Source organism: Equus caballus, chromosome 21 (assembly GCF_041296265.1).
Source record: "Equus caballus isolate H_3958 breed thoroughbred chromosome 21, TB-T2T, whole genome shotgun sequence".
Classification (NCBI taxonomy): Eukaryota; Metazoa; Chordata; class Mammalia; order Perissodactyla; family Equidae; genus Equus; species Equus caballus.
The window spans coordinates 72,762,820-72,786,139 of NC_091704.1; the positions used below are offsets into that span (position 1 = coordinate 72,762,820).

Here is a 23,320-nt window from a genome sequence, read left to right on the forward strand (position 1 = left end):
ATTTTTATTTTATCATAGCCTCACAGCTTTCTTTCAAAAAAATTACCCAATGCTCACTGGTTTTATATTTGTTTTAATTACTAGTTTAATTTCAAATTCAGAGGCATGCACTCCTTTGCCTATTTCACTGGCGTATTTGTCAAATCTAAAATTATACTTACTCAGTTCAAGGTACCAGGTAACATTTTCCCTCTCTCTCCCTGAGGGGAGGGTCTCACACAGGCTGTGTCCCCTGAGGGGAGGGTCTCACATGGGCTCTGTTCCCTGAGGGCAGTATCTCACACAGGCTCTGAGTGAGGTCCCTACACAGGTTCTATCTCCTGAAAGGAGGTACTCACACAAGCTTCCTGCTGCAGGTGCTGCGGGGCCCTCTCGGCGGGGATGAGGAAATCAGTGAGGCAGTGCAGCCCGTCCCCTCCGTGGAGCCTCTCAGCCATGCTGAACAGCTGCCAGAGTACTGTGGCTGCTGTGGCCTCAAAAGGTGGGTAGAGGGCAGAGAGTGTGTTCTGGATATAAGTGTCATGGGATTCCAGATCCTGAAATGGAAGAGAAGATCTGGAAATTTAAGATGTCAATTCATCAGGCACACAGGACACTTTCACTGGCTGGCACTCAAGGGTCCACTTTGAAGCCCCCTGTCTTATGTCCAGGTATGTGAGTCATCTTAGTAAAATAGGGAAGGTGCAGGCAAACCCTCAGCATAGCGAGGAGTTCCTGTTGGGGATGATGTGCTGGTCCTTTGCGTCATCACACAGAGAAGCAGACTGAGGGAGAGCTCGTTCCTGCATTAGGCAGACCTGACACCTGTGCCTACGAGGGAACCCTAAATAACACCTGGTAAGTGAGGGTTGTCACTTATGTCACATGAGGGACAACTGAGTTTAGATTTGGCATAAGTTCCATTCATCAAATTCTGAAACGTGCACCTTAAATGCTGCATTTTAGGGTCTTCCATGGAGCGTGGGGAGTTTCTCAGGAGGCCTTCCCCTTCCCTAACCCTCACCCTGGCACTCCCAGTTCTGTACAGGGAATGGGGGGGGCCCTGCGGGAGGACAGAGCTGGTCCATGCGCCATTTTACACTTGGAAAAGGAGATCATCCACAGCAAATACATTTTAATTGTATGGATTATTTTTTAAAAATTTAAATAGAAACTAATAGGGCATCCTTCATCAAAATCACAGAATTGTGCCAATTCAGTTATTCTTCAAATAGTATCATTGATACCTGATTTCCCTTTTACATTTTTGGTGCAATATACTTTTATGAAAAGATGGAATGCTTTTAGTTTAAAAAATGTTTAATGCTATTTTTAGATGTAACATATCCTGGGCAAATACCATAAGGTTCATTTGTTTGGAAAAGAAACACAAGGCTACAAATAACAGTTAAAAGCCAAAGAGGTAAAAATTGGGACATGGATTTTTAAATGGACAATGGTTACATCTGAGACGACTCTGAACAGCTAATCATACAGATAGTTTCCTAAGGAAATTGAAATACAAAAGCCAATCCTCTGGGCCTGAAGTGCATAAGGACCTGGAGAGAGGCCATGTGTCCTGTCTGAGGGCCAGGCTGCGCAGTGCTGGGGAGGTGTGTGCTGCAGTGTCACTTCAGTGTCTGGAAACCAGTGACTCGAGGAAGACCTGAGCCAGCTTGGCTCCCATCTCCGTGTCGTGTGGTGAGGCAGCAGGTCAGACACCTGGAGCTCCCATGCCCCACAGGGGCCTCCTATGTCTGTCTGCTCTCCTCGCTCCACATACCTGGCTCTTTCCTGCCAGGCAGGGCCACTCACTTCTTGATGGGAATTATCTAAATACTGATTTTGTCCAGAAAATGCCAATGTGGTTTGATTTCCAAAAACTCAAACCACACCCGAGTCAGAAGCAAACATCCAGTACATGAGAATGAATGGAGCTGGTCTTGAGCCAGGGGCATGACTCACCCTCCAGGGGCCAGACACGCTGTGACATCCTTATAGAGATTTGAAGCAAACGCTTAACTGTGAGCCTGGCAGGAAGGAAGTGGAATGCAATCCTAGGGGACACGTCTTTCACGACCTATTTTGGATTTCCCAGGAAGAGATGGCCTCCAGCTGCTCCGATGCCCAAATCCAGGCCCATTCCTCCTGCAGACCCACAAGGCAGGACTTCCCTTGTCCAGCTGTGGTCAGCAAGCTCCCGTCGAGTCTCCTGGCCTCTGCTTCACTGGTTCATCTTCTGAAAACTGCCCAACATGAGGAGGAGAGGGGCTGATGCTCACTGAGGTCCTAGAGACAGCTCTGGTCACTCACAGGGCAGCCACGGCCTCCCTGGTCCCTTCTCTGCCCTTCGATTCCATCATGACTGGATCTGGCCCCCACACTCAGCTTGGGGGGCACCTTTCCACCAACTCCCACTCCCTGTGCAGCCCTCTCCACTCAGAGCCTGGTCTAGGGAAGAGCTGCCCAAGAGAAGTTGTCTGCCGGCCGGGAGGCCACTTCCCAGGTCAGGTAAGTTGAGGAAGCCTTGGGTAAGCCAAGTGAAACAACTGCTACAGCCTCTCAGATGCCAACGCACCCCTGCGTGACCACATGCGGGGCCCCCATGCAGCCCCTTCCTGGCTGTCACCTGCGCTCTGGGCACTTCATGACAAGGGAGAGACAGAGACATGAGGCCGTCCCCAGAGCTGCTGCCAGGGGAGCTCCCCAATCATCTGTGGGTGGTGCTTGTTCTTGCTCTTGGGGAGGGGCTCTGATGAATGAGCCAGGTTACACGACTGGAGGTGGACGTTGAGAGTCTGCACCTCAGAACAGATATCAACAAACCCGTGGCCTGAGGGCCATCCAGGCTGGAGTGCTGCAGCGTGTGCTCTGCACAGGCCGACTCAACTCTACTGACTGAGCGTGTCCAGGACACACAAATCATAAGAGGGAGAAGCAGATGTGAGGAAGCCTGAGAGCAGAAACCATTACATTCCAGCAAAATCAAATTACCTTGAATACATTAAACTCAGCTTAAGAAAACAGGAAAGTGTACAGTACATTTTAGAAATATTTCCATAAGAAACGCTTAAAAAAGAACACTGTTTTGGTGTCTTAAAGAGTAAAGTTCAATCGTCTGGAACATTTACTCTGTTTAGCATTTCCTTCCCTGATGTTTGCTGGGCTGAACAGGTTTGTACAAGGGTTGGGTGTGTACGTGAGGGCCAGTGAGTCTCTAAGGGCCAGTGTGCATATGAGGGCCAGGTGTCTGTGTGTGTGGCCACTGTGTAAGGGCCAGCTGTCTGTGTGAAGGACAGTGTGTGTGTAAGGGCTGGGTATGTGTGTGAAGGCCTGGTGTGTGCGAGGGGCAGGTTTGTGCTCGAGGGCTGGGTGTGTTGAGGGCCAGTGTGTGTGCAAGGGCTTCTGAAAGTATGTGTGCATGCATACATAAGCAGTGAGCCAAGAGAAACATGTGTGGGCAAACTCTTGAAATAGTTTCTAGGTCTTTGGGTGCAGAGGAAGAGAGGGAGTGGACACAGGGTCAGAGAGAATGTTGTGTGAGCACTTCAGCCTGGCCTGCTCTCTGTACAATATAACTCACCCGTTCACCAAAACCTGGCATACCAACAAGACATCCCAAATAAGAGGGACAAGAGGACACAATGACAGATGTTGACGACCTTGCTGTCAGTAAAGGACTTATTTCTTCTCCTTATATAACTCAGGATTCCCATTTCAACCAAACGCACACACACAGAGATGGGCTGACTTCAGACGAAGGACCTTTGCCTCGTACTTGATCATAAATCTTATGTGTCTTAGAATGTGATTATGTGTTAAACATTGGTTAGTGGAATGGCTGATCCAGTTCTGGTGTAAAAGCATTTAATCACCATTTTGCTGAACTGTGAATTCAATGTGTTGTCATTTGGGCAACCGCAGGACTGCCTTTAACAACAAAATTTATATATCTGAGAAAACATTTTAAAACTTCACTCTTCAACAAAGGATTTATTTTCCTAACTAACTTCAGGTAAAATTTTATTGAAATGGGGTGATTTTTTTTTTTTTGAGGAAGATTAGCCCTGAGCTAACTATTGCCAATCCTCCTCTTTTTGCTGAGGAAGACTGGCCCTGAGCTAACATCCATGCCCATCTTCCTCTACTTTTATACATGGGATGCCTACCACAGCATGGCTTTTTGCCAAGCGGTGCCATGTCTGCACCCGGGATCCGAACTGGTGAACCCTGGGCTGCCAAGAAGCGGAATGTACGAGCTTAACCACTGTGCCCCCAGGCCGGCCCTGAAATGGGGGTGATTTTTAAAGTCAAGATCCTTGTTTCTCATCATCTTCATTCCCCTGTGACTAAGCATGTTCCTCCTGGCACCAGGCCCACGGGAGACAGCCAGTCTCAGCGCACGGACCCTCCCTGTAACTCTCCAGACCTAGAAGTGCCTGAGATTAGAAGACAGAGGCTAGGGGCCACAGATGCACTGGTGCACCTGCCGTGGAGGGTCAGAAAAGACACCTGGCTGCTTGGTTCTCAAACATGCACCAGAAATGGAAATGACCTGCTTCTTCCTCCCAGGGGGCAGGTAACACACCAAACGTGAAAGCAAAAGGACTGGACTGACAAAGGAGAAGGCCAGCTGATGAACGGGCGAGGAAGCAGCAGCAGTGCTCCATCCAGGCCCACAGGCTGCAGGAACATGGCTGAGGCTGCTCGTCAACACTCACATTTTAATTCAAGTGCAACATCCTTAAGCATGAGTGCAGATGCAAGCCCAGGACGGAGCCATGGGGCCACTGGAGTGCCTGCCGGCAGGGTGGGCCTAGACATCAGGATCCCTCTACCCACCGAGAGGGTTTGCAGTGGTTTACTGAGGGGGCTACCCCATCTCCCAGGGAATGGCACTCTGAGATGACAGACTGCTGGACAGCCAGGTCCCTGAGCAGGTGGTGCACAGACTGGGCTCTGAGACCCTTTCCCCACCCTCCCTGCTCAGATGTGAGCTAGTGGCTGACCCAGCTCAGTCCCTCACATCCCAGTGGGGACAGAAAGTGCAGGAACATCAAAGGCATTGGCAAAGCCCCCCTGGGGACGCCTTCCCTGCAGTCACCCTGATGACTGAAGGAGCTCAGCCACCCAATCCTGCATTTGGGTCTCTGCACCCCGGGGACAGTGATGTGTCTAGGACAGGACGCAGGACACTTAGGATGAGGTCGGAGTGGGGTGAGGGGAGCACCGGGCAGCCATGGTGTGAAAGACTGCACAGTCCCCTCCCCCACCATCAGCCAGGCTAGGGGGCTTTTCAGGGCCCAAGTCGTGTCGTCTCATTCCGAAAATCCATGGGGCTCTGGCCTCAGGGTGACAGAATGTGGGCTGGTGGCTCCAGTGGGTGAGAGGCGGTGGGCTGGGGGTATCAACCAGGAGGCAAGGCCTGGTGGAGGGACTGAGGTGGGTAGTGGTCACAAAGGCCCTTCATTTGGTCTGGGAGCTCGGCTTCTCCTGTGGGCCCGAGACCAGCCCCCAGTGGTACTCCAGATGCTGCAGCCTCGGGGGGACTATGTGGGGTGGGGGGCGTGGGGGCCCGTCACCCAGGCACCTCCACCCCAGAAGGTCAGGGTGGCTTTTTAGTTCACCGCTGTGGCCTTTACCTCTGGCCAAATTTTATTAACAAAAATCAGGACGTGTGGGCAACAGCAGGCACCCACCGTGGGACACGAGTCTTTCCTGCGGTCCCTCCAAGCAGGGCCCTGAGGATGGGAGGGGAGCCCACACCACGCCTCCTCTGCCCCACTTTCTGTCAATAGCGGCTTTCTCAGCCCCGTGGGCAGGAATGAGGAGGTTGGCGTGAAACCCACACTCTCCAGGAGGCTGGCTCTGGGCCGCCGCTCTGGTTACAGCCTCTCTGGCGCCCTTGACAGGGGCCTCCTTCCTGAAAGGACACAGTGACAGTGCCTGGGTTCTGCCCAGGGTGTCGATGGCCATCTCCGGCTTCCTGTGCACACTGACCCAGAGACCACCTTTGAATCAAAGAAGATCTGTGTGGAAAGCCTACTCCCCTCAGCCGTGCTGGTGTGACAGCCTGTCTACATCTGGTCTTCCTGTATCCAGCCTGTCTACACCTGGCCTGTTTACACCTGGCCCGTCTACACCTGGCCTGTCTATATCCAGCCTGCTTTCTACTTGAAGGCCTACTTTCTACTTCCTACTGTGAATTTGGGATTCCTGACCCTCACAGCTGGGGAGTCTGAAGATGTTTCTAAGGGTGAAGATTCTTTTGGCCCAAAGCTGGTCCCCAGAGGGAAGGAGAGGGAAGGGAAATGCCTGTGCCTCCTCAGGTTCACACTCTACTCCTGGAAGAGGTCGGTCATCAACAACAGCAACACACACCCTCAATTCGGCTGACGCAGACGTAGACCCTCAGGCTGGTAAGGGGCCTTGCCAGGCAAGTGTCTGGCTCTCCTGACACATTTTTCCTGACTGGCATTCCACCGAAATTGGCTCAGGAAGCCGTGGAGATGCGAGACACCCGCAGCCGGGGAGGAAGCTCCGGGGCCTCTGTCAGCAAGACCCCTTCCTGCCTAGTTCCATAGCTGATTCGACAGCTGCCTTCAAACCTCTGGGTTCTAACTGAGCCCAGGGTGGTGCTGCTGCAGGACGGGCCCTGCTTTACATCTCCCCACCCCCCGAACCCCAGCGTATACATCTGGCACAGGTGGGGCCGAGGGGACAGATGCAACCATCATCTGGCCAGAGCCCCCTCCCACACCAGTGTGTCGGGTGTGAAGCCTCAGGATGCCCCACAGCTGGCCCAATTCCCTCCCTCCATCCACACCAATACATCCACTGAGCCCCTGCCCAGGGTGACCCCGGCCCTCCACTAACTTACAGTGTGAGGGGGAAAGGATCCTAAAGAACTGACACAGTCCAGGGAATGAGGCCAGACCAGGAGCAGGCTGGGCAGGCGGAGCACAAAGCAAGCAGACAGCAGTGCCAGGGTGCAGGCCAGCCTCGCCACGGGAGCAGAGCGCAGATGTGAGCAAGGGCTCACTGGGTGGGCCGACCGGGAGCATTCCAGGGATCCTTTCTCCCTTCCTGCAGGGGGCGTGCCCACCCCTGGGATGGCTGGCCAGGGGCTGCCCAGGCTCTCTGAGGCCTCAAGTGCAACGCCACAGAACCCAGAACAGGACAGGATGGGGCCAGGGCCTGGGCGCCTGGGATGGGGGATGAGCAGCCAAGAGCAGGGAGCCCAGCAGGCCAAGCCAGGTGTCTGCGGGGCCAGGTTCTCAGGAGGAATCAAACAGTGAGGGAGCACTGTCCAGTGGGCCTCAAGGGCTGTCCCCACCGACACACAGACGTCTCATCAGGGCTGGCTCCCTCCTCCAGCAGTGAGAGTCAGGCGGCCAGAGGTGGCTTTACAGTGGCTGAGCACTGACAATGTGCCCATTATCTTCAACTCCAACAGCCGAGAAAGGCGGGTCTGTGTCAGCACGTCCCAGCGGGCGGGCCCCAGAAAGCCACACATTCCAGCCTGCTGCCCACAGTCTGCGCTGAGCAAACCCGGAGGGGAAGACAAGTGGACTGGAACTGCACCCTGGGCCTCTGTCTCCCCGCACGTGCATGCACACACAAGCACATGTACACAGGCATACATACATGCACAAACACACGAGGACTGTGCCCTGTACCTTCATCTCCCCACACGCGTGCACACGCATACACAGTGGCACACACATGTACACACACAACACTCCCCCCACTCCTGCTGTGCATCCCCCTGGACTCTACCCGCTTCTTCTGCAGCCTTGTTCTCACCCGGATCTGCTCTCAGCACCTGTCCTGCTGCAGGAGGAGCCACCAGAGTGGATGTCAGCAACTCACAGAGCTTGCAGAGAGCAGTTGCGAGAAAAAACTCCAACCTGAAACTCGTCTGTAAAGTGCAGTTTGTAAAGCTCAGTGTTCACTACACTTGGCACTAAACTCTGCCTGCAGTTTTTTCTAGCAAACAAGAAGCATTAAAACAAATAAACATTCATGTATTTAAAAAGAACTCTGTGTATTCAGGTCTAAGATGTTTTTAAAATCCGAAGAGCAAAATTTTCAATCTAAGGACCGGGACCTCGTCTGAAAAACAAGGGGGCAGGACATGGAATTGCCGGATCCCTCGCGTGGAGCAGCCTGGGTTCCAGGTAACCGGGATGGTTAAGAGAGGAGCCACGCGTGCTCTCCTCGCTGCTCCTGTTCAACAAGGGCCCTGAAGCTCCAAAAGGCCTCCTCTCTCAGTGTGGCTCGCTTTCCAGCGCCTTCTCCCTTTTCTAACATTAACAATGGCCGCCTTTCAGGTTCGGGGTCCTGTGTGAGTTCTGTAAACCACAAATGCCTGCTGTCCATGAGTTCCTTCCTGATCTGGACCTTCAACAGCTAACCGTCAGTGACTGATGGCGATGTCCTAGGCTTGCCCGCCTGCTGAAGAAGCAGCAGGCCTGAAAGGGACGTGGTCTCTAACTCAACGCCTTGCGGGTGTCAAGGAAGGTGGGCAACTCTGCAAAAGGCAGTGGTTTCCAGGGAAATTTTGGCCACTGTGAGCAGATGCCTAGGACTTGGTTCCTAAGGGTTCCCTGAACCATGAAACCAGAGCAAGGGCCTCAGAAGGAGCAGAAATCCTGCAAGGCCCGCAGGAAGAAGCCTCGGGCAGCCCCTGCCACCTGGACAATTCTCAGGTACCAGCGGGTCCCAGAGTCAGAGACACAGACGGGGGCTGACTCTTGATGTCCTGCATGTGAAGACCGCCAGGGAGGGGAGCCTCCATTCCACAGAGGACTGGAGATTCAGGATGGCCCCACTGGAGCTGCCTCCATGCAGTGGGCTTCCTGGGCCAGGGTGCAGGAGGGTTTACATGACTGACGTCAACATGACCTGCCTGTCCCGGCTGGGGAAGCAGGTTCGGGAAGGCTCCGTCTGGGCCGGCGTCTCCCGAGCCTGCACCTGGGCCCAGTGGTGACCCCGGCCACCACCTCTGATCCTTCCTGGGCCGAGGCAGTAGCGTCTGCCGCCTGAGCACCCAACTAGTGCTCCCTGGGACCTGACCCAGAGCCGCTGTAGCTCACCTCACACCTCCCACAAACCAGGGGAGTGTGCTCTCTCGAGCTCAGGACTGCTCACTTAGCACTTAGCTGTCCTCTAGTTGTGTCTCCCAAACCCAGTCTGCTTTCATCCAGTGCTGCCGGCCTGTGTGTTCACGGGGTTGAGTTACATCAAGAAACATCTACGGAATCTTCAGAGGAGAGAGGCAGGGAAATGTGTGACCAAATGTTTATGACTAAGAAGCTCGGGCTCTAAAAGAGCTTCATTTACTTGGAAAAGATCCCTTGGAGGAACATCTATTCTCTGTAATGTTGGACAGAGGAAATGCCTGTGTTCCGCTAAGGTACTGAGTACACCTCTGTGGGGGGCGTGTTGTTCAAGGAATCCTGCCTCCCTGTGGAGGATGGCACGTCCCTGCCCGCTGGCGTCAGGCATGGCCACATGACAAAGAAATGTGGCAGTGGCAGATGCCAACTCCTGTGGAAGCTTTGAGAGCCAGCTCATGCTCCACCATTTCCCTCTGCCATTGAGTCGACAATGCCCCAGAGAGAGGCCGTTCCATGAGCCTGGATCCCAGAGAAAAACTGATACGATGACTGTGGTGGGCATGTAGCATGAGCGGGTCACCACTGTGCCGAGCACTGAGACTCGGGGGTCGCTGGTCACTGCAGCATAACCTGCCCATGCTGACTGCTGGTCCCCGGGGCCTGGAGCACAGATCCAGGGCACACCTGAGCTCAGGGCCTTCACCCACCCAGGCAGCTCCGACACAGACCTTGGCGTGGGTGACCACCTCTACCAAGGGGCCCTCCTGTAAAGCACCTGGAGGGACCGAGCTGTCTGCAGACAGGATGGTGCATCCTGAGCTGGAGCCGGTTCTCAGAGGCTTCCTGGGGAGACCCATGAGCGGGGGTGAGGAGCAGAACCTTGTAGCTCCATACCCCCGCTGTTGGCATGCTGGATCCAGGGTGGGAGGCCCATTTGACAAATCTTGATCTTGTCTGTATTCCAGGAGGCTGAGAGTGTTCTGGAAACATCTCATGTCTGAGTTTCATCATCCACAGACTTTGCTTTTTCATAGTCCCAATACTTTTCAGTTTTTAGGGCCAAATTAGGAGAATGCCAAAACAAAGGGGCTATTTCTGGGTTCAAGTTCCAGGGCTGTACCTTGTGTAACAGGCCCAGGAGGTGAATCTAGAAAATAATGATTCCAAATATAACCCTGAAAGTGTCTCCTCTGAATTTGCACACGACTCACTGGATGGGACACACACAGCCACCCGCCGACAGCTGTTCCAAAGCTGGCGTGCGGATTGCAGAGGATCCTGGGTGTTGGGCATTCCTGACAAGGAAGATGCTTTGACAACACTGTGCACTCAGCCCAGCGGCTAGCTCTGCTAGCTCTGCCAGCAGCATGTTGCAACGGCTCCTTTTCTAACTTGACACACAGATCCTACCAGGCTGGCTTCTCTCTAGTTGATGAGCGGAATGAGGCTGCAATGCCACTTTCTTTTCCTCCCCCCCGCCCCCCAACTCAGATGCCCAAATCCACCCGGAGCAAGGACTTTCCAGGTGTCTTATGCTCCACCAATTTCTTTTTAAAACTGGTTTTATGTTCTTCCTGCTTATTCCAGTTACCCAGACTCATGCAGTGTTTTTAAGAACTTGCTGAGGTGGAATAGGCAGGTGTAGTGAAAGGCTGTTGTGAGGAAGAAGTCTGGATTCTCCTTCCCACACACCTGCCCATTGACCCATCCAGCCAAGCAGTGGGACAGGCCTTTAGGTCCCTTCCTGTGTCAGAGGTATGATGAAGGGGCCAGCTCTATGCACCTTGCTCCATCTCCACTCTGGGCCTTGGTTTCCTCAGCTGGAACCCAGGAGGTGCGCACAGGTGAGGACTGAGGGCAGGGACCTCAGACAAGGACCTGGCCCAGGCAGGTGCGCATCTGACAGGGCCCGCCAGAGGCTCTCCCCCTGAGGACAAGTTGCAGGGAGCTGCACCTCTCCTGCAGAAACACCCTTCAGCACTCAGAGGCTGGAATACGTCAGCTCAGAAGCTGCGGCCCTCGCTTCAACGTGCATCCCTTTTCTGTTCTGGACCGTTCTGGGAGGACCTCATTTTCCCACTTTAATCATGTTGTCAGGTACCTGCTTTCCTATCCAGGGCTCAACATTAAACAGATCACAAATGGAATCAATCCTATGCTATAAAACAAAATCATATACACACAACTTTCAAGCATTTCTAAAACCAACCCTCCCCAAAAGAGTCTCAGAATATCAAAGCGCCTTCCTTCAAGGTGAGGAAACCGAGTCAGCTATGGATTAACAGAGGTGTGCCAGCCACCCGGCAGCTGGTGCAGAGTGAGGGCTGGACCGTTTCCCCCTCGGACTCCCTTGCATGGAGCCACCCCTAAGCCAGGGCACAGGAGTGTTGTGCACCTCAGCTCCCAGGCAGCCAGCCGGGCGTCGAGGTACCTGCCCCATGTGTAGCTGCCGAACCTCGGCACAGTCATGCCAGCCTCCCACCGACCACCGCTGTGGTGGTGAGACGGCACTTCGCACATTCGACTCCTGTGACCGTCACGACAACCCAGCCCACGCATCCACATTCGTTGTGCACTCACGTTGTTAGCCATTCTGTCAAACTTGCACTGGCCTGACTTCATGGAGTTTGCCTTGCACTGATGGGGTTTTATCTTCTGGTGAATCTCCCTCTACCAGCCACACTCAGACTCTTCCACCGGGCGTTCTTTGTAAAATCTGCCTCTTCGGCCTCCAAACACCAGAAGGAGCACCCAGGATCTCCCCTGGAGGTGTGGGGGGACCCTGCTGTCACTCCAGCTCTTCTGTTGCTCTCTACAAAACACTCAGGGGGCAAACCACGACCCCCGGGGTCGGAAAAAATAAGAGAAAACTAGGTTGTGACCTGAAAATTACATGAAACTCAAACTTCAGTGGCCACACATAGTCTGAGTGGGACACAGAGGCCCTCACAAATGTGCTGCTTGTGACTGCTTTTGTGCTACAAAGGCAGAGGTGAGTAGTTGTGGCCAAGACCAGATGGCCCCTCAGAGTCTAAAATATTTACTGTCTGCCCTTCACAGAAGGTCTGCTGACCCCATGCTCAGGGAAGGAACGCCTGCCAGGCTGCCAAGGGGCATGAGTGGACAAAGGAAGGGGCAGCCCCACTCTGTTTCCGTCTGTTGCCCACGAGTTGCAGGGGCCCAGTCCCAGCACAGCTACGCTTCTCAGTGGACAAACACCACCATTCTCTGATTCAACACTCAAGTTTCAGCTGATTGTCAGGACATGTGACCCTTCCTGATTCTGCTCAGGAACAGCTTTGCTGTGTGTGCGCTCTGAGGCTGGGCAGTCGACGGTCTTAGTCTCAGATCGAGGGGATGGCCACCCAGTGCCTCCATCTGGGGGTGCATTGCTTTCTACTCATGGTCAAGTGCATGGAAGATGTCTAAAAGCAGTCATTTAAAGTCCTCAGTTATCCTTTTTTCCCTTTCATAGCCTAATATGCTGCATGGGAATTCCCAGACTTGGGGGCTGTGAAGGTCTTGGGTGCACTTTCATGCCGGCATCTGATGGGTAACGATGGCTGCACACGGGGAGCCCGAGCATGGCCCTCACCACCTGCCCCACGTTCACACTGTCCTCACCCAGGACAGAAGCAGCTGCAAACCAGGGCTTGCCCTGGGCTTGGGAGCCTGTTGTGCCCGCAGTGACCAGGGAGTGATCCCACCTTGCCGTTCATGCTGATCCTACCAGATATGGTCCTGCCCTCAGCATAGAGAGGCCATGAGCCTACCAGAGAGACCGGGCTGCAGGATGAGAAACAGGCCCCAAGTAGGGAAGGAGGGGGTGGTGTGGAGGTGCCAATGCAGGGGGGCTGGCCAGGCAGTGGGCAGCGTCCCTGGGCCCCAGGAAAGGGGGGGACAACATATGCAAACATCACCTGGGGTTCTATATTGGCTGTGGCATAGCACAAATCCCTGAGATTTCTGCACATCTGGTTGCTTCATTTGTAAAACGGGAAAATTACTATGAATGTAATTCTCAATTATTCCACAAGGATAACAGTATATTTCATCTTAAAAGGACTTCAAAGCTCTTTATTTTTTAATACAAAATGCAAGTTGACAATGAAATGTTGGCTTTTAAGGCATTTTGGCTGAACTTAGTTTTTTAGTTCTTTGAAGGTGCTCGATAAAAAGTGTGCATGACTGATGTTAAGCTCCATCAGCCCAGACTGGTTCCTCACGCTGAAATACAGTTCAGCTAGCAGTAAGGGTTTTGTCCACTCTGGGCCATGGCTAGATCAGAGAAGATTGCATCAACTTAAAAAACCTCGTGTAGTCTTAACGACACCAAACCTAACTTTCTACATCGGTCCTTTGTGAAGACCTGGAGTGACCAAGGGCACACGCAGACGAGCTTGGGGCACGCTTGGCCAACGGATGCCTGTGTGTCTCTGCACCCATATTTAAGGCTCTTTTGGAGAACGACTGATAAGCATTGTTTCTTGCTGAATTTATCTGGAAAACCTTTTGGCAGGAAAGAGAAGTGCTCCGGAAATATGTCAGCTCAATCAGATGGGTGACTTCTCAAGTAAAAGAGAAAAACTCACCCCGCTTTTCGTTCACACACGGTTCAACTGAACCCAAACAACCACCTTCAAAAGCAGAGCAAGTTCCCTTTGCCTGAATCTAGCTGCTTGGCGGGTGTCTGCCTGGCATCCTGTCTTCAGCCGGCGCACCCGGCCTCCTTGCCCTGCCCCATGTGTGTTTCCAACAGAGAAACAAATAATTCTGGATGATCTCTTGAGGGAAGCCTCAAACTAATTTTTCTAAGTTGTAGATCTGATGACACATTCCACCTGAATCACCAATTACATGCTTTTTACACTTTCAGATTACATTCCAACAAAAATAAAAGAGGGCTAGGTACAAAAACAATGTGGGAATATGACATTGTACATTTGTACTACCAGCTTAAAAATGTTCCCTGAGCGCCTGGTGAGCAGGACCCCCAAGCCACCGCTGTGACTGCAGCTGAGAAGAAAGTCAGGAGTCAGTCTGACTTGGGTTCTTCACAGCAGGAATCTGAGGAAGCGCCCTCGCGGACTGGCAGTGTTTGTCTGCTTGATGGTGCCTTGAAGGTAGCTGGTACCCAGGTCCTAATTTCGTTTTAACCATTCAGGTAAGAAGCCCCAGGTGACGGTGTCAATGTAACCACAGAAACACTTTTAAATTACACACAATTCCTGTGCCTTTCCTAAAGGACCTCGTGATTTAGACTTGATAAACAAATAGCAAGCAATAGGATATATTGGAGTACACGAGGAAGCCATTGGTGGAAAGCTAATTCGGCCTGATCTTATTTTTCCAAAAGGACCTGATGTGGCTGTTGAGCACACGCTGTGTATCTGCTTTAAGCATTTGCTGTGTCCCAAAGACAAGAACAAATGGCCTTAAGATAAAGATGCAACTTCTCCCACATTGGCATCTCCTTAAGGATAAGCATCTTTCCCTAGGCCAGGAATTGATTGCTGTGCTCACCTGTGACCACCCAGCTCCAAACAACAGACCTGCTCCCTGCTGTGTCCATCGAAACAGCAGACTTGCTACCTGTTGTGTGAATAGCTGTGCTGTGCAGGCTAGGCAATCTCGTGACTGTTGTAAAAGGGACATTTCTATCATATGTGATGTACGTTACGTATTCCAAGATGGTATGTAACCACTCTGTACACCCCACTTCTTTGGTGCCCTTCCTTCCTTGGGGAAGGAAGGCCCCAGGCTATATGGTCCTTAGATCTGGCTCATAATGAACTCACCTCAATTTTGATTTATAGATTGCTTATGGATTATTTGTGTCAACAGACTTAATCTTTAGTTTGAGTGGGACAGATGATGACTGCTGACAGTGGGCTGAGGTTGTTTGGTAGTCGGTGTTGACTGGAGTGAGGTTGTCTGGGAATCAGTGCTGGGCCTGGGTTGAAGCACCTTGTTTTCCCAGAAGGAGGTTGGAGCGAAGGCTTCGAGTTTGCAGAAGTTCTGCTGGGAAAGCTCTACAGGAACATCTCCTGAGGCTGTACTGGAGTGCAGGAATGGAGAAGTAAATGGCGGTGTAGTTAAGCACAATTTAAGGTATTTTATGGGAAAATGCAAACTCAATATACATAATAAGAGCAACAAAATAGTTATTCTAATAAGAAACCTGTGATGTAAGTACTTGGAGTACTAAATAGTGCATCTCATGGCCTCCCTGCCCGGGAAAGTCACCACTGAGCTGGTCCACCAAGTACAATGGCCCCAGGCAAAGGCAGGCCTGGCGTGTTTGGCTGTACAAGATGTGAACGGCCTGTGAAGTCGTTTTCAACATGGAGGCTGAGAGAGGGACAGAGAAAGAAATGCTAAACAAAACTGTTGGGATCTTGAGTCTAAAGGTGAAGCTGGAGCCAGGAGCCCAAAACCATACTTAGAATGGCAGGCAGCTTACCAACTCTTGGAATTACAAACGGGAAGCCCTTGAAGCAAGGAAAACAAGTGCAGGAGAGAGGAAAGAAGGTGTTGGTACAAACTGGAAGACTGCTGCCCACAGGTGGAGCTCCCACTGGTGGCCAGGCTCAGTTCGGGAGCTGGGACCCGGCTGGGCCCTGATGAGTGGGCTGGTGTGTGAGGACAGAGGGTGTGTCCATGTCTGCTGGGTGGGCCCCCGCTGGCTCCACGTGGCAGTTCTGCTAGTAGCTCACTGGGTGCTGTGTAGCCAGCACGCCTGCACAGCCTGGCTCTGGGAGGGAGGTCAGCAGATGCTCGGTCTATGGGTGTTCCCCATCCACAGGGGGGACCACGCCTACTGTTTAGAACACAGTCTCCAGGAAGCAGTGATACCCCAAGTCATAGGCTGGTGACCCTGTCCAGGATTTCCCAGACAATTTGGGTTTTCACTTGAGGTCTGGGCATTACCTTTCTTTTCCCCCTCAAAGTATTCGAATTCGGACAATAGATGATACCACCACTCTACTTATAAGATGTGGGTTTCCTCGAGCCCATAGGTTCTCAGCTCAGGTAACCACAGGTTTATTACCCTGAATTTTTTGACTTCTCTCCCCGCTGGCCTCTTTCGAGTGGAGGGTGGGAGGTGAGTGAAAGTAGAGGTGAGTGAGGGTGTTTTTTTTTTGCAGTTTCCAGTTAAACTGTTTAAACCAAATCAGGATATTTTAAACATGCACTTAATCAAGACCGTATTGGAGTGCTGTCACTGCTGGGGACACCCATTGGTCCCGTGGGCTCAGGAAGTTCTGATGACACACTAGGAAATTATTTGACCTCTGTGCCCTTTCAGGTCAGTGTTTCAACTGCAGAAGGCATGACCGGGTTTGCTGAATTCTCACAAGGACAGGCAGGAATTCTGCAAATAATGGCAGTAAATCTAGAGTGAGGGTGGGAACGCAGTGCAGAGGTGTGTGTCCATGAGCAATCTGCAGGGATTTAAAAACAATGGCCTGCATACAGGGAAAACCGGGACCAGATGTGTGGGGTTGGAACGTGCAGCCGGGTCCTCTGGCAGCGCTGTGCGAAGCCCCTCTCCTCCCGGGTGGGGTCGCTGTTCTCCTCCCTCACTTGCTATGTTTTACTGACAGTGTTTGAATTCAAGATGCAAAACAACACTTAGGGAGCACTTACTGTGTGCTAGACACCATTCCGAGCACTTTGTAATGCTCTCATCCTCCCATTCCACTGATGGTGAGGTTGAGGGGTTGCCTGGCTGCCCACTCAGTGAGAAGCCAGAACTGAACCCAGGCCACTGGGCCACACAGCCTGCACCCCACCATGGAGCCCACTGCCTCCGCGCCACGCTGCCCGACATCTCCCTCCAGCCAGGGACAGAGCCCAGGGCTCTCAGCAGCTCATCCAAGGCCTTCACTCTCCAGAGGAAGCCAGGCGGGAGGACACTCACCTGAAGGCCCGCAGCTACCTCCAGGTCGAAGCCTTTCTACCACACCAGGCTCCTCCCTGGACAATGAAGGGAGGCCATCCTTCTCCTGGCAGCCCTTTCCACTCACCTAAAATGCAGGCATCTCTTCTCTTCTGCTCTGGGCACCATCGTCCCCACCCCAGAACACCACCCCAGGCACATTCACTATGCCCAGCGGGTCTTGTCAGCGTCTCTCTAGAACTGTCCTGGATCTGCTTTGACTACATCACCCTCAGACAGATAAAGTTTCCCGGAATCGGCTGGAACCTGGCTGTTGCAATCCCACGGGGCAGGCCCTGACCTGTGTGGCCCACGAAAGGCTGGGACTAGGCAGGGTGTGTGTGTGAGCGTGTGTGTGTGAAAGTGGGATTTAGAAGGGTGGGGTGGGGCTTGCCACTATGTGACAAGTGTTTGGGAAGTCCCTACTGTGTGCCATGATGCACTATTCCAGGGAGCAGAGAAGCAAGGGGAAGGAAACAAAGCTGGTGCTGCCTGGGGAGATGGCACAAGGTGGTGTCAGTTCAGACCCTCCTATGGAGACCCTCCTAGGAAGAGACTCAGCAGGACAGGGCTGGGGGCTGCAGGCAGGACGACCAGGGAGCTTTTGGAGGGTGACGCCTGCCAGGGTTGGGGGTCCCCAAGTCGGGGAGCTGCAGGTGGGTGCGGCTTCTCCAGCGGAGGTCACATACTTGTTACCTGGCTGACTTGAATGAGTCTAGCGCAGAACTTCAAATTCATACACATCCAAAACTGTTGTTGGCATTAGATTTAATCCCCATCCTAGGTCTCAGAAACATAAGTATTAGTAAAGTCACGTAAAAGAAATTCACCACTAAGTATTTTTTGCATGGCCTGGTTTTCTCACTGTTGGTGAGAATTCTGAAGGGTCAGACACTTGTCTGAAAGCATCTGAAAGCTCTGTCTGTGAGAATTCGGGCCCAGGTGTGGACTGAGACACCTGCAAAGGTGTCCTGATGTCAGGACAGAGGCAGCTTTCAACTTAGGGACATCCTGCCAAACGATGAACTAGGCTTCCTTTCAAGAAGCATCTACGTGTCCATTTTCAAATGGGCCCTTCATGGTGCTCCAGGAGGTAGGTGGGACATGCATCGTTCCTATAAACCAGGAACAGGTTGAAGCTCAGAGAAGCCAAACTACTACCCGAAGGCTCACAGCCGATAGAGGGTGGATGTGGGTGTGCATCCAGTCTCCAAGCCCCCAGGCCTGTTCTCTGGGCAACGGGTCAGCGTCCGGAGCCTCTTCCCCACTCCACGGGCACCTGCCCTCCTGGGCCCCCCTTGTAGGGTAAATGGTAACTGCGGGATGCCTTCTGCTCATGGGACCCCGGATTCCCAAGGTGCCCCAGGATCAACATGTGCAGGACGGGTCTCACACCACTCAGCCTGTCCCTCCATCCCCCACCTCCCTCACCCCAGCCTCCTCCTCTTCACTCCCCACCCCCTCGAAAGTGTGCTGGGCTCTTGGGTCAGACCAGCAGTCATCCTGGGCTCCTTCTCAGCTGGACAAGTGGGCACTGGCTTGTACACAGCTGCTTAGGGCCAGGTCCTGCCAGGGGCGGAGGAATGAAGGTGCGGAAGCCAAAGTCCCTGCCCCAGGGAGCTGCCCACAAAGAGCGGGGCACAGAAGCCTAGCTGATAGGGAGGGGCGTGGACACTGAGCAGAGGCACCACCTGAGGGGAAAACCACAGCTGCTGCTCAGCGGGAGACGGGCGGCAAGTGTGGCAGCCCCACTTCTCATCATCTGCAGGTGGGAGCCGGCAGGCTCTGAGTGACTGCACTTCTGTTCCAGCACAGAGAGAGGACATGTCAGTTGTGTCTGGAAGGATGGACGTGGTGGCATGTGACCTGGGCTTGAATGATTCTCTTAAACAACACGGAGATCTGGAATTATGGGGTCTCTGGCATTTGGCTGGATGATACAACCTGTAAACACACATCTCAAAGGGCCTTGGGGCAAATTCAGGGCTGACTTGACTTCCTTAGCCTGGCTGTACAAGCAGTAACCAGGTGAGACCACCAGCTGGCTTGAGATCTAACAATGCCGCAGACACAGAGGGAGGTCGCATTTCACAAAGGCAATTTCAGACTAGACCCGCTCAGGTCCCTCCACTGGGATGGAATGACAAGGACTGTCCTGCTAACCATAGGTTACCTGGCACCCAGGTGCAAGAGCCACCGGGAAGGTCAGGGCCTGGTCTCTGCAGCCCTCCGGGACAGTCCACTTGTGTCCCAACCCAGGCCGCCCTTGCACATTTGCAGACTAGGCCCCTCACAGGGTGATTAAAACAGGGTGTGGCCTCAGCAGCTGAAGTGGGTTCACTGTCTTGGTGGCAGCCACCAGGCACTGCGAATACAGATATGGTTTCCTCATGAAGGGAACCGACCTGCTGCCAAGCAGCTCAGAATTGGAACGTGTGTCACTGAGAGCAGACAGTGACCTCGAAAGTCCCCTGGCCCGGATCCTGCGGATCTGAGGCAGAGTCAGGGAAACTGGAGCCAAACCTCACCTCTGTCCACTTCAAAATCTCTTCATGTGGAGCTGAGAAGCCTGCCTAACACGCAGCTGGCTCAACACAGCCATTTCGTGAGCTGATAATTATGCACAGTTTCAACTACTTCTAACCGAATATTTTAATTATATGTCTTAATTCTTAATTACACACCTGAAAGTACCAACTAAACCTTTTAAGTAAAAATGCTGTTGGGTAACAGGAGCAGAGAGTAATTACTGTACCAAACGTTCTTTAATCTCCTTCCCCAGGGAAAGGGAAAGACAAACCCAGCACAAATTGACATTCACATGAAGAAATATGGGACAGACTCCATCACACTTTTCCAAACCTGAAATGACTGTCTTGTTTTACCAGGCAATGTTCATTATTTAAATCAACTGACATTCCAACATAAAAGTCAATCCTGGTATCTTTTAGGTAAAAATTCTTTGTGTTCCAGCACCATACTCATGGGCCTGTCCCACCAATTTTGAGCTAATGAATAAATCAGGTGCGTTCTCGTTGTTGGCAACAATTTCACAGGCGTGCTTTTGTCCTCCGCCCCCTCCCCCTGCACTCCCTTCACATCCGAGGAATGCAAATCTGCCTTGAAAAGCAGCATATTTTTCTTATATTCATGAGGCTAAAGGAAAAGTTTGCTAAACTGGTCTCCAAGTGACGGAAAAGTCAGGGCTTCCTCTCCCTCCCGCAGCAGCCGCCCGGGACCCCCTGCCCCGCCACCTGCGGGTCCCCTGCCTTGGCGCCCGTGCCGTCCGCGGTGCTGAGAGCCCTGCTGGCGCCGCCTTTGTCCCGACCTCGGAGGAAACCGCCCCGAGGCCGCTGTCCGTGCGCGACGCCCTCCCAGCCTCCGGCCTGCAGAGCCAGGGCTGGGGTGGGCCCTCCCCGGGCTCCGGGGCGGGGATGGAGGGCGGCGGGGCGTGGGGGGGATGGAGAGGCTCCCCTCCCTGAGGCTTGGGGACGGGGATGGAGGGGTCTCCCCTCCGGGAGGCGCAGGGGCGCAGGTGCCTCCGGCCGCGCTCTCACCTGGGCGGCGACCGTGGGGCGGGGGCGGAGCGCCGAGCTCCTCCTTCGCGGGGCGGCGGGGCATTTGCTCTCATTTTTGTTCTCAGGAAGCCTCAGGGACCTGCCGTTCTGTTCTCAGACCGGTAGCTGCGGCGCTGCACCTGATTTCCGCCGGTGTAGACTATGGGACCCTGACGTCCCCCGGTGTAGACAGATTCACATCTCATTTTCACCGGTGTAGACAGGTCCCCGATTTCAGCTAGTATAGACAGACTGGTGAAGACAGTTGGACCCTGATTTCCACTGGTGTAGACGGACCAGCCTCTTCTTCCTCTCCAAGTGAGCACAATGGCTGACGGGATGCTCTCTGCCCAATAAATAGGAACTGCTGAGTCCTCAGGGCCTTGTCTGAGCAGCAGGGGTTGAGCAAGAGAGGCCCACTTTCCCCTCCGTGAGGGGTCAGGCACCCAGGAGTTGAACAGGCTCTGGCCGGGTTTATGCAGAATCCCCCAAAACAAAGTATCCTGCACCCCAGTCAAGAACGACGTCCCTGTAGCCAGGCAGTCGGAGGGTTCTTGCTGGTGGAGGGCCTGAGCGCCTGCTTTGTGCTGGGAATGCAGCTGGGGTCTCAGAAGAACCTGCCCTATCCAGGGGGGGTCTCCCAGCAGAGCCCCATCTGGGGAGTTTCAAAGAAGAACCCGCCGAGCCTTCAGGTCTGTCAAGCCAAGCTGCGTCCTGTCTAGAAACCTGGACACTGGCTCATCCCACCCACCGCGGGACAGACGTGCGCCTTTGGGGTGATGTGCAGTGTGCAGTGATGCAGAGAAACGAAGTGTTAGAGCTGAAATGCTCTTGACCATAGGTTACAGAGTGAATGAAGGTGAGGGGTGGCAGGGATGAGTTCTGCCTCCTGACTCAGCACAAGGCCTCTTTGAATTCCTCTGGTTGTTTTCTCTGGTTGGACCCTCCAGCCCCACCCATCTCAGTGATGGGGCTGAGGTGTTGCTCGGTGTCTGTGGCTCCTGAGGCCCCCACGCACCCTTGCCTCGTCCTCCTCTCACCTGCCCTCCCCATGGGAGTCCTGCCCATCATGCTCTAGTAATAGGATCCACGCTTTATAAGCCTGTGTGGTCCCACAGCACCTGCCAGGACAGAAGTGAGAAGTTGGCACAGCTGCAGAGCAGGAGGCTTTTTTTCTGCTTGTCTCTTCCAGATTCCAGGAGCTGACCTCAGGGGAGGTCAGCAGTGGCTGGGACAACTGGTCAGGTGAGCCCTGGACTCTCACTCTTACTGGAGACTTTGGGGCCTAGAGTGGAGCCCATCCCTGCCACATCTCTGTTGTGCGGAGGGAAAGCTGGGCCTGCACAGGCAGAGCCCAGGAGTTCTCTGTGTGCTGTTTCTGGCCACAATTTCTAAGGACCTGGTTCCTTCTTTGCTGTGTATCCATAGATTCAGGTATGTTTTCTAAGACATTTTTCTAAAAACTTGTGCTACTGAGATGGCTTGATTTAGTCAAAAGGTACTTATGGTCACCTACTTTTGACCAGTCACTGCATGGCCCCTTGCAGGCCCCTAAGGGACCCGACATTCTCGTGGAGGGAGACAGGTGATAAACCAGTGAGCAGAGAACATAAATCTGAATAAAGCAGGTGGTCAAGGCAGGCCTCTCTAGCAGAGGAGACAGCACAGGGACCAGAAGAAAGTGAGAGAGGGAGCTGCTTGTGATTTCCAGGCTGAAGGAGCCGTCTGTGCAAACGCCCTGAGGTGGGAAAGGATCTGGTGTGCTTGAGGAAGCCTGGTGTCCTTAGGAGCCCAGTGGATGAGGGCTTCCACCAAGGAGACAAGGGTGGAAAGGCTGCAGGGATAAGTAGCTCATGGTGATGAGTTCTGTCTTATCCCGAGTGTCATGGGAAGCCGTTGTGGACAGCTTGTGGAAAGGAAGTGACATGGTCTGATTTACATTCCACACATCTCCTGTGGCTGCTGTGTGGAGACCACAGCTGGTCCAGGCATGGAGACCAGTCAGGAAGCAACTGCCACAACTTGGTGAGAGTGATGGGGTTTGGATCCAGGTGGGAATGACAGAGGTTATGAGAAATAGCCAAAGCAGGATCTACTCAGAGCAGAGAGAGCTGAGAGGAAGAGCTGACAGCCAGGAGGACAGAGGCAGGCTCTGGGAACCAGCTGATCATGGCCCTGCCAACCACTCTAGCACACCCTCCTGCAGGCAGAAGCTGGAGACTCCAAACCCACACGTCTCAGACCCCTTGCATCTGAGATTAGAGACGGGCCAGGTGTTGCTGAGACGTGCACCACACACACCACAGGAGGTCGTGGCTGTCACAGCACACTGGCGGGGGAGGTCTTTGGTTCATCTGGGGCAGTTCAGGCCCTGTCCCTGGCAGCACTGATGCTGACCAGAAAGGAACAGGGCAGTGGGAGTTTTCCTGGCAAAGTCCTATGGCATGATCGGGGGTTCCTCCTGGTTGCTGACATTTCTGTCTGTTCCTGGTTACCTGAGCCTCTCACAGATACTATAATCTACCTGATATCTTCTAACACACCCCTTACTGCTTAAATTATCTATGGTGGATTCTGCTGTCTTCATTAAGAATCAGCATGCAAACAGCAGCTCAAGGGTGTGGGGCCTGATCAGCGTGTGGAAGTTGGTGCCATTTACTGAGATGGGAGAAATAGGGGGAGAAGCAGATTTTGGAGGAGAAGACGTGTTAACATTGTGA

General features: G+C 53.2%; 1 protein-coding gene across 1 annotated transcript in view; it reads right to left on the reverse strand.

The window, feature by feature from the left end:
* Positions 1-536, reverse strand: part of PLEKHG4B (pleckstrin homology and RhoGEF domain containing G4B) — a gene marked incomplete at its 5' end in the record, with an annotated part of 50,809 nt that extends 50,273 nt beyond the window's left edge. Inside the window, 1 exon segment of the mRNA XM_070246296.1 lies at positions 339-536. Within this exon segment, the coding sequence (XP_070102397.1) occupies positions 339-536 (198 nt within the window).
* Between the last annotated feature and the right edge of the window lie 22,784 nt (positions 537-23,320).